The sequence below is a fragment of the Apteryx mantelli genome, chromosome 30 (assembly GCF_036417845.1).
Source record: "Apteryx mantelli isolate bAptMan1 chromosome 30, bAptMan1.hap1, whole genome shotgun sequence".
Classification (NCBI taxonomy): domain Eukaryota; kingdom Metazoa; phylum Chordata; class Aves; order Apterygiformes; family Apterygidae; genus Apteryx; species Apteryx mantelli.
In genome coordinates this window covers 6,521,006-6,531,648 of record NC_090007.1, presented here as the reverse complement: position 1 = coordinate 6,531,648, position 10,643 = coordinate 6,521,006, and the positions used below count along the sequence as shown (strand labels likewise).

The 10,643-nt window shown below is 60.2% G+C and overlaps 1 protein-coding gene across 2 annotated transcripts; it reads left to right on the top strand.

Moving 5' to 3' along the window:
* Positions 1-1,064: 1,064 nt before the first annotated feature.
* DAPK3 (death associated protein kinase 3) lies at positions 1,065-10,074 on the top strand. 2 transcript variants are annotated; one of them, XM_067312955.1, is made up of 9 exons: positions 1,065-1,137; positions 2,148-2,310; positions 4,927-5,287; positions 5,641-5,770; positions 6,387-6,435; positions 6,524-6,550; positions 6,710-6,862; positions 7,292-7,337; positions 7,585-10,074. In XM_067312955.1, exons 2-9 carry the CDS (start codon positions 2,249-2,251, stop codon positions 8,125-8,127), a joined length of 1,371 nt encoding a protein of 456 aa, XP_067169056.1. In that variant the 5' UTR covers positions 1,065-1,137; positions 2,148-2,248; the 3' UTR covers positions 8,128-10,074. The 2 variants fall into 2 exon arrangements, with proteins under 2 accessions (XP_067169056.1, XP_067169057.1); XM_067312956.1 differs by lacking the exon at positions 6,710-6,862.
* Positions 10,075-10,643: the final 569 nt, after the last annotated feature.

Sequence of the window (10,643 nt, the reverse complement as noted above, 5' to 3'; positions counted from 1 at the left end):
GTTAGGCCTGTCACGGAGGTAGGGAAATGATGCCTTTGAGGGGCAGGTTGTCTGTCCCCAGTCTTCAGAGACTTGTGGCCTATCCCTCAAGTCTCTGAGTAAGGGGAGGTGGAGACCGTGAGTCTAGTTGCACAGATCTAGTCCTGTGCCTCTTGGAAGCAATGGCAGGACATGGTTATTCAGGAATTTAGCTGTCACTTGCGTGATGAGCTGCACTGTGGCAGGAGCCTTTTGATGTCTTTGAGCTTTGTGGTTTTCAGCTGGTAAGTGCATAGCGTGAAGAGGGCTGTGTACAAGGAAGGCTTGCCCCCTTCAGTGGCAAAGGGCTTCCTGGGAGCTGGGTCCAGTCAGCTCCTGCAGCAGGGTGTGTGGCTGCAGCTGCCTCAGCTTGGCAAGTGCCCCCCCCCCTTTTTTTAATCATTATAAGGAGCATGTAAGGAAGAAGGGGGATCAGAGCATATGTGATAAGCTTGCAGTTTCAAGCAGTAAAAGGGCAGGATGGAAGCCCTGAAATTGCAATGGTGTCACCAATTTGGCCTTTGGTAACAATGGTGCCTAACTGCAGCATATTTTGTGCACTTGCAGTAATGCTGCTGTGTGGCTTTGCTCAGATGCTTGCACCTGCATGTCCTGGGGGAAGGAGGGATGGGCTGAGCCGTCACCTGCTGCTCCCGGGGGGCAGGCAGTGCGGCGGGGGGCGGGAGCAAGGCCCCGTAGGCTCTGGGAACTTCGTCGGGGGCGCAGGAGCAAAAACAAAACAAAAACAGCCTCCTGCCCGCCTGGGGCGCTGGCGGCGGGTGTGGGGCCGTTCGCTTCCAGCCTAACCCACCCGGCAGGTTTTTCCGCAGCTGGGCCGGGCCCGCGCCGCGCGTGGGGCTCGGCGGCGGGGAGCTGCCGGGCCCGCGAGCAGGCCGCCCCCAGGCGGGGCGGGGGGCGCGGGGACCCGGGGTGGCCCCGGCGGCGAGCCCGGGCCCCCGCATTGAAGCGGCGCGGTGCCGTCAGCGGGCTGGAGCCAATGAAGCGGCGGGTGCGGCGGTGACGTCATCGCGGCGGCCGGGCCAATGGCGGGCGCCGAGGGGCGGGGCGGGCGGCAGTGCTGGAATGCGGTGGCGGCGGCGCGGGCGGCAGCGGGCCCAGGTGTGTGTGTAGGGGGGGGTCGGGGCGGGACCGGGCCGGGGGGCGACCGGGGAGCGGGGCGGCCGGGAGCGGCGGTGTGGGGCTGGGGGCGATGGGGTGGGATGGGACCATGGGGCTGGGGTGGGGTGGGGTGGGGCAGCGCAGCCACCATGAGGCTGGGGGCGATGGGATGGGATGGGGCAGTGTCCGTGGGGCTGGGGGCGATGGGGTGGGAGGGGACCGGACCATGGGGTTTGGTGGGATGGGGCAGTGTCCGTGGGGCTGGGGGCGATGGGGTGGGATGGAGTGGGACAGCGCAGCCACCATGAGGCTGGGGGCGATGGGATGGGATGGGGCAGTGTCCGTGGGGCTGGGGGCGATGGGGTGGGAGGGGACCGGACCATGGGGTTTGGTGGGATGGGGCAGTGTCCGTGGGGCTGGGGGCGATGGGGTGGGAGGGGACCGGACCATGGGGTTTGGTGGGATGGGGCAGTGTCTGTGGGGCTGGGGGTGATGAGATGGGGCTATGCAGCCGGGGACTGTGCACTGGGGCAGCGGCTGCGGGGCTGGGTTGGGGCAGCGACTGCATTTGGGGCCTACAGGTCGGGATGGGGGTGGTGGGGGTTAGGGTAGGGGCTGTGGGTTTGTGGTCTGTGGGGTAGGGTGGAGGGCCAGGGGTTGCAGTGGATGCTGAATTTGGGATCTATCAGCTGGACTGGGGCACTGACTATGGGGGTGGGTGCTATGGGGTGCGATGCGAGGGGGGTCAGGGTGCAGTTCTGCAGGCTGTGGGGTGGGCTGGGGGCTGTATGGCCAGGTCTGTTGGGTGGGCTGGGGTAGTGGCTTTGGATTTGGGGGCTATGGGGTGGGCTGGGGGTGACAGGTGGTCAGGGATGGAGGGTGCTGCGGATGTGGGGGCTATGGGGTGGGGTAGGGCAGGTTGGTGGGACGGGCCAACGGCTCAATGCTGGTGGAGGTGCTGCGGCGTCACGTGCTGGAACCTAAGACCCCCGTTTTCTCCCCTCTTCAAGTGCTGATCTGAAGCTCCTCTCCAGCATCTGCCCCTGCATGTGAAATTGGGGAAAATTTCGGCTTTCAAAGGAGTGGCTGCGCTGCGTCGGGCCCTGCAACCATGTCCACCTTCCGGCAGGAGAACGTGGAGGATTACTATGAAATGGGGGAAGAGCTGGGCAGGTGAGCGGTTTACTCTGCTCCCGGCGTTTCTCGGAGGAGCGGCCGCGGGTGGCTGCGCTCCTTGTGCCAAAACCATGCGCTGCCCTGGCCGAGCATGGAGATGCTTCTCCTGCCAGGGCTGCAAAGCTGCGAGCTTCGTCCTGCCGCTACAGACCTCGAGGTCTTCCTGTGCTGCCTGCGCCTCATGCCAGTTGCGATATCCCTGGGACCGCCTCCGTGTGTCCAAGACAGCATGGTTTCCCCGGAGTGACGGTGCTGCTGATGCATGGCACTACTAGTGCCTGTTAAAATTCATTAATTAACATTAATGCTTGCTCCTATTTCAGCATAGCCTTGGCTTCTCCCTGCAGAGCTCCCATCGCATCCCAATTTGGTTGGGATTGCTGGGCTGCTGCTTGTGGCTTCCTGGCATTTTTTGTCCATGCCTCAGTGACTCTCTATGTGTGGGACAAATCATGGCTTGAATCAGTCCATGCAAATGGGATTTAATCATCCGGCATGTAAAAGCTCTGGGCGTGCGGGCATGCGTCTCGGTGTAGATTCGTTTGGCTCATTAGCTCAAATTCCCAAGCGCTATGTTAGCCCATGCCAGCTCCGTGCAGCCCTGTGCGCGTGGGCTTGCTGCCAAGGCTCAGGGTCTGCCTCAAATCTCTGCGGGTCCAGAGCGGGGCTTTCTGGGAGCTGCTTCTCAGGAGCCTGAAAATCATTGTTCAGGGGGAACTTTTCCAATGCCTTTGACGTCGCTTTAAAAAGCGGTTCTGGTTTGTTTTGTTTTGAGTCCTTTTTGCCCTTGGGGTCGTGTTTTGGTTGAGGTCCAGGTCTGAGCTGCAGGTGGAGGCTAACGGGGCACCTGGGTGCAGGTTTTCATCTGTGCATGGGATCAAGCTTGCAAATACGATGCTGAGCTGCTGCGGCTACCCTGGGTGGCTGTATGCTGTAGTGCCCTTGGGTCGCTCTGCTCGTCTTCTGCATCCTTTGCCTGCTGTTAAAAAAGAGAGTGAGGAAAAGGTTCTGGGGGGAGGCTAGCTCCGAGCCTGCCCCATGGTGCCTTCATGGCTCCCTGCTGCTGGCAAAGCCCGTGGGGAGCAAGGTCCGCATGCTGTCTCCCTTCTCGCTGTGTCCCCCTCTGTCGCGGGAATGGAGACGTGGCGGAAGGGGGTGAGGTTTGGCCTGGGGCCTCTCTGGGCTGGGCCTGCCCGTGCTTGGCTGCGTCCCTCACCCTGAGAGCCCCCACGTCCACCACGGTGTCTCGAAGTGCCCCTGTGGCTCGTGAATATTTCTTTGCCCATACGCAGCAGGGTGAGGTGGGGACAAAGTGACCTTCTTGCTGCGTTTCCCAAAGGGCATCAACTTTAAGTACTTAACAGCCCCGTTTCCCCCCTCCTCCCTGCGAGGGTTTGGCTGACGGGAGGTAGGACTGGGGGCTCTGGGCTTGGCAGCGGTTCGGTTTGGTCCGCTCTGGCCCCAATCCGGGCCTTTTAAGGAGTGTTGAGTCCGGGTGAGCTGTGGCCGGTGACGGAGACGTCACGTCACCGCATGCCGGCGGGGACGGCCAATGGCCGGGACGTCCCGGGCCTGCGGGGAGGGGACAGGACATGGAGCAGCGCTGGGGGCATGGAGCAGAAGCTCTTCCTTCTGAGGAAGGCCCCGTTAAAGGGCCCTTCTCCATCCCTGCGGAGGGACCGCAGGGTGCTCGGCCATGCGAGGGCAAGTTGTCCGGGTCCACTGCTGCGAGCCGACCCTGAGCGCGCTGTTACTTGCTGCCGGTGATGCTGGCCAGTGCCAGCAGCAACAACCCAACCCCCCTCTTAAAACACCTGTAAATGCAAAAAGCCCCGTCCACATCCCAGCCCTGCTGCCTGGGGCCGGTAGCAGATTTCCCTGATCGAAATATCCGCTGAATTAGGCTGTCAGCTCTGCAGTTATTCTTATTTCAGGCTTTTTTCTTTTTCTGCCCTGCCCATGCTCCATGAAAGCTTTGGTCAACTGGGGACCGCTGGGTTTTGAGGTCTGCTCTCCGATAGCCGCCCTTGCGGGCTGCAGGCAGGGGCTGCCCGAAACGTGGGCAGATTGGCATGTTTCGAGGAAGGACCGAGGGTGAGAATAGCATCTGCAGCTGCCTGCATACTGCTGGGACGGGTCTGCAGCTGCTGTGTCCTCGCAAGGAATTTCCTTCCTCCGTCCCACGCAGTGCCGCTCCATGGGGATTTAAGTGCCGGCTCCTGCTGAGCTGGGGTGGTGTGCACGGTGGGTGGGATACAGGGCTGAGGAGCGAAACGACGTGGTCTGGGGTGCCCCAGGAGCCTGTCTGAGAGTCCCTGGAGGAAGGGCTTTGGGCTTTAGCCTGCTCTGGGCTCTGCTTTAGAGACTGCGTTGCCCCATCCCAATTCAGTGCTGCAGGAGCAGGGTTTTGCATGTGCAACTGAGCACAAGGGCTTTTTTGGCTGTGTATGGGAGCGCCCTGAACCCCGGCAGGCCAGGGGGAATCGCGCTTCCTCCATCACGAGCGCAGGGTCCCCACCATCCTCACTGTGTTAGAGACCCTGCTGTAAAGCGGCTCTTGGCACGTGCGATGCAGAAGGTCTTCTCACCTCGCCCCGTCCTTGCCTCCCACAGTGGCCAGTTTGCCATCGTGCGGAAGTGCCGGGAGAGGAAGACGGGACTGGAATACGCAGCCAAATTCATCAAGAAGCGCCGGCTGTCATCGAGCCGTCGGGGCGTGAGCCGGGAGGAGATTGAGAGGGAGGTGGACATCCTGCGGGAGATCCAGCATCCCAACATCATCACGCTGCATGACATCTTCGAGAACAAAACGGACGTGGTGCTGATCCTGGAGCTGGTCTCGGGCGGTGAGCTCTTCGACTTCCTGGCTGAGAAGGAGTCCTTGACGGAGGAGGAGGCCACCCAGTTCCTCAAGCAGATCCTGGACGGCGTGCACTATCTGCACTCCAAGCGCATCGCTCACTTCGACTTGAAGGTGAGCTCTGGACCCTGGGATGGGAGCTCTTGGCTGTGACTGCAGCCTGGTGCTTTCTGTTAATTCTCATGGGACACGGGGAGGCGTAAAGATCCCATATTTAACAGCTGGGAAGTGGAGACTACCATCTGGGCCAACTTCTGCTCATGTGGAGTGGTCGGGTTTGTGCTGGTGGAGTGACCCTGCCCGTCCATCGCTTTGGTGTGTGTTTGCGATGCCGGTCGCAGAGGCTGTAGCTCCTGCAGCTGTTTGGGAAAAGGTGCCCAGGGCGTTGCGAGGCTCCTGTGGGCAAACGCGTGGCCAGGGAGCCGGCATGACCGGGGCCATAAACGCCTGCTCCTCTTCCTCTGCAGCCGGAGAACATCATGCTGCTGGACAAGAACGTGCCAAACCCTCGCATCAAACTCATTGACTTTGGCATCGCCCACAAGATCGAAGCGGGGAACGAGTTCAAGAACATATTTGGGACCCCAGAGTTTGTAGGTGAGTCCCGGGTGGGCGTTGCTTGTGCGGGGCTCTTCTGGGCTCTGAAAGCTTTGTCTTAGCCCTGGAGAGAGGCCCTGTGAGTCGGGAATGAAAGGGATATCAGGGCCCCCCAAATCCCTGCAGTCCATGGGGATGTGCAGGTGCTGCGGAGAGTGGCCCAAGGTCCGTCCTGCCCCACAGCAGACACCTGCAGAGGAGTACTCCAGCCAAGCACGCGACAAAGTCTCTGCTTTTTCTGTCTCCAGCAAGCTGCCAGGTTTCACCTCTCTCTCAAACCACCCCTTGTGGGTTTTTTTGCATTGCTGACTTTATCCTGCCTGAACCTGTGCAAACACGCAGCAGAGCAGGCAGAGCAGCCGGCCCCTCTGGAGCAGAGCAGCAGATGCCAAGCATCCCTGGGTTTTTGCCTCCCTACCTTGCCAGTGGTCCCGTGATTTGGGGAGCTGCTAGAGTGACTCAGCCCGGGCACAGCTGGCTGCCCCATGCCAGCCCTTCTCCCCCAGAGCAGTGGGGGCTCCCCTGGCTAGGCGGTGCCTCAGCACGTCGGTGGGGACCCAGTGGCTGGATTCTTCCCCCAGAATAAGTCTCTTCTCTCCCCTTTTTCCTTCCTAAGCCCCGGAAATAGTGAACTACGAACCACTGGGGCTGGAGGCTGACATGTGGTGAGTGAGCCCTCTTCTGCACACCTTTGCTACCAGGCAGTGTTGATCTGCTGGCTGCACCGTAACCTCGTCTTTCCCTCTCTTCCAGGAGCATCGGGGTCATCACGTATATCCTGTGAGTATAAGCAGGGTTGGGGGGATCGGTGCAAGAGCGGGGAGCTGGGACTCCCGTGCGCAGCTCTGCCCCGGCCTCGCTCACGGCCCCAGCGATGGCAGGGGCCGGCCCCGCGGCAGGTCGGCTGCTCGGGGTGGTCACAAGCCGCTCTCACCGCAGGCTGAGCGGAGCCTCCCCCTTCCTGGGGGAAACGAAGCAAGAGACCCTGACCAACATATCCGCCGTGAACTATGACTTCGACGAGGAGTATTTCAGCAACACCAGTGAGCTGGCCAAGGACTTCATCCGGCGCCTGCTTGTTAAGGATCCCAAGTAGGAGATCAGGAGCAGACAGGAATTAACTGGGGAGAGGGGTGGATGGTCCCTGTGTCCCTGATGGCCCATGCGCAGGCAGCCCTCATCTCTCCTGTCACTGTTGGGGTACCGAGCTGAGCAACCGTGACATCTGCTGCCACCCTGACTCATCTGCCTGAAGGCCGTTGTCCATCTTTCTTGTGCTGGGAGTTTAAAAATCCTGCTTATTCCTTTCCCCATCTTCTTTAGCTCTTCATTTTCTGCCTCTTGTAGGCTTGTTGTAGGTTTGCTTCTGAGTACAGTGAGCTTGTCTGTCCATCTGTCTGGACTCATCCATTTAGCTGTGCCCCAAAGGTGGTAAAATCTGAGTTTTTCAGGCCCTACTTTAACTGGGAAAAGGGCAGCCAAACCTCTGTCCTGCTGATCACAGCCTTGCTGTCGTTGCAGGAAGCGGATGACAATAGCTCAAAGCCTGGAGCATCCTTGGATTAAGGTAAGAAGTTACTCAAGAGGTTAGGGGGATGTTTGTGAGCTTGCAGTTCTCAACCGCTCCTTTAGCCCAGTTGGAGCTAGTTTAGCCTTGCTGAAGAGCCGAAGCCCCTTGCGCAGGGGCAGAGCTGGTGGCTGTGTTCCCCTGTCCTGGGGGTGGATGCTGAGGGATGAGCTGGTGGTCCCTTTCCCACCATGCCCCGCACGCGACACCTGCCCTGCGTGACACTGGCCGTCCCTCTCCTCTGCAGGTGATCAAGAGGAGGAATGTCCGCAACGAAGACAATGGCAAGAAGCCCGAGCGCCGCCGGCTGAAGACCACGCGCCTGAAGGAGTACACCATCAAATCCCACTCCAGCATGCCACCTAACAACACCTACATCAACTTTGAGCGCTTCTCCAAGGTCATGGAGGAGGTGGCTGCGGCCGAGGAGAGCCTCCGGGAGCTGGAGAGGAACAAGAAGTCCTTCCGGGAGGACATTGAGGCCCTGCTCTCCATCTACGAGGAGAAGGAGTCGTGGTACAAAGAGGAGAATGAAAGCATCAGCCAGGACCTCCGGCAAATCCGACAGGAACTGCAGAAGACAGAGGCCCTGAAGAAGCAAGCCCAGGAGGAGACCAAGAGTGTGCTGCAGGTGGCCAACGGCCTCAAGAGGCGCTACCGGAAGCTGGAGAACCACTATGAGGCACTGGCCAAGCAGGTGGCCTCAGAGATGAAGTTTGTGCAGGAGCTGGTGTGGTCCATCGAGCGGGAGAAGCTGCAGAGCGGCGAGGGCGATGGCAGCATCCGCTAGGTCGGGCCCCAGTGCCGATGGGGGCGGGAGGGAAGGGGGAGGCATGTGGCCGCCAGGCCCGTTGGGGAAGGGACACCAAGCCCCACGCGGCCCAGCTTTGCTTATTTGCCCGGAGCAGCTTTATTGGTCTGAGTAGTAGTGGATTGCAGCAGCTTTTAGTGTAGCGATGTGGCTGCCCAAAGACTGTGGTCCCGACGTGCCGTCCCGGCGACCCCTGGAGCCCGGCTGTCTTTGGGCCGTGGTAGTTGGTCTTTCCAGAATCCTTCGTTTGTGCTAACGCGGGAGGCAGCGCTGTAGAAACCTCTGTGGCTCTGCCCCTTCCTCATCTGAGGAGCTGGTCCATTGAGAGCCTTCAGCAAATTCCTTGATGTTTCTTATCTCCAATTTTCGGGCCTCCAGCTGTCATTTCACCCCTGCACCTATAGCTGTCCAGACCCAGGGCTGTCTCTGCTCCAACTTGTAGCAGCAGTAGAGGACTTGAGCGGACAAACTGCCCGGGCTGGGGCTTGTGGTCCATTATCTTCATGTTTTTCTTTTTTTATCTTGTTTTCGTGCCTCTGGATGCCGCTCTCGCCGTGCGGCAGCAGGCAGGGGATGCTCCAGGGGATGCAGAGCCAGGGGCGCTCTCCCAGCGATGCTGGGCACGGTCTCAGCTCACGCTTGCCTTTTTGTGGGCAGTCTGGGCAGCGGCTGAGATCCCCGGCCCCACGTCTGCCCCACGGGTGTCCTCTTGGCGTCTCCTGCCTCTCGCAGGCTGTTCTGCGTCCGGGAGCCTCGTCTCTACCTGCTGCCCTGTGCAGCAGCATCGTCCTGGCCTTTAGGGTTTCTAGGGGGGGGAAATCTCTTTGAAACCCTTGTGGCAGCTCATCACTTGCAAAATCCATCTGTCCGCCCTGCGGTGCTTGCTCTCCCTCCCTGGGGGGTTTCTAGCTCTGTCCCATGCACTCCGAGAATTGCGTTTTTGTCGGCAGTTTGGAGGGATTTGGCCAAGCTCTGGCAGGTCGGGCCCTCCTCATCCTCCTCTTGTGCCTTTTCCCTGGGACTCCTTGGCTCCGGTGTGGGCGAACTGGCCCATGTGGAGACTCCAAGGTGCCAGAAAGGTCTTTTCCAAGCGCAATTTTTGGTTCCATGTGGCCTTCTGACATTCCCAGTAGCTGTCCCCGCATTCCTCCCACCATGGCTTGCTGCAGGGTGATAAATACCCTTTTCATTTGCTTCTGCTTCGGTTCCTCCTTGGTGCATCCTCTCCCTCCTTCCCTGGCTCCTGCCTGTCCGCTGGGGTGCATGTGCTCAGGGAGGTGATGTGCACGGAGGAGAAAAATGTCAGAAACGTGGATTTTGCTGCCTTTTGTTGTGGCTCTGTCGTCGCTCCTGGCCGAGGGGGAGGAACACGGAGCAGTTTGCAGCTCCCTCAGCTTTTAAGGCAGGGCACTGGGAAGCCCCCAGTGTTGCGCCTTTCCCCCTGCCCTTCTTGACGTGACCAAAATCCAATTCCCATGCGGACCAAGCGCACCCAGACCCCGTGGCCTTCCCCAGCAGTGCAGGAGCGCCGGGCTCTGCAGGGAGGGAAGGGAAACTCCCTGCCCGTCCCACTGCCCCTCAACGGGGAGTGAGCCCTCGGCGTGCGGAGACGAGGACAGGGCTCGTGCGGGCTGCCTGTCACTCCCCGAAATGGCACATGCCTTTTTTTTTTCTTCACCCATGCCCATATCCCATTCCAGTTTTCCCTGCACTGGGTGCTGCGGTCGACCCAGCGGGGAGCAGCGGGTCAGGACCAGGTCTGCGAGAAAACGCGTGAGCGTTGCTCTCCCCTTTTGTGCGGTGCAGGGTCTCCGATATGCTGGTCCGCGGGTTTCGGAGCTCCGGGCTCGCCTGGCTTTGCAATCCCGCGGGCCGCTCGGCCGGGCTCTCTGATTTTAACAAAATAAAGGTTTCTATACAAAGGGACAGGCGCCTCTTTTCATGCTGTGGGAGCGGGGAGGACGGTCCTAACCTGGGGCGCTTTTGCAGGCAGCTGCAACTCATTTTCCTCTCTGTGTGCAGCCAGGGCAGAGCAGCCCCTGCACAGAGCTGTGTCCCAGCTCCTTGAACACCTTGAACCTTCTGGGGAAGGTCTCTAGATGTTTGGGAAGGTCCCGGGGTTTTGGGAAAGATCCTGGGCTCTGGGCAAGGTCCTGGGAAGGTCTTGAGGCTTTTTGGGGGTGGTCCTGGGGTCTGGGAAGGTCCCTGAAGTTTGCAGAGGGTCCTGGTATTTTGGGAAGAACCTTGGGGTTGGGGAAGGTCTTGGGTTTCTCCGCGGGTTGGCCGCTCCAGGAGCGTGGAGGGGGTTTCTGACCGCCCAGTGCCCACCGGAGCCGCAGCCAACATCCTGCCCAGCGCAAATTTGATTTTGGGGAACCACTGGCCAAATCCCTCTTTAAACAGGTAGCAAAAGTCCCTCTGGCCACGGAGCAGCTGTGTTGGAAGGGGCAGTGGCACGGGACGAGGGTTTCTCCCCGGGGTCTGTGAGGGTCGGG

What these genes read in the sequence shown, in the direction of transcription:
- DAPK3 (XM_067312955.1), top strand. Translation starts at nt 2,249, where the DNA reads ATGTCCACCTTCCGGCAGGAGAACGTGGAGGATTACTATGAAATGGGG. An exon ending in TCGCTCACTTCGACTTGAAG is followed by an intron (nt 5,288 to 5,640) that starts GTGAGCTCTGGA and finishes CTTCCTCTGCAG; the next exon opens with CCGGAGAACATCATGCTGCT. An exon ending in TGGGACCCCAGAGTTTGTAG is followed by an intron (nt 5,771 to 6,386) that starts GTGAGTCCCGGG and finishes TTCCTTCCTAAG; the next exon opens with CCCCGGAAATAGTGAACTAC.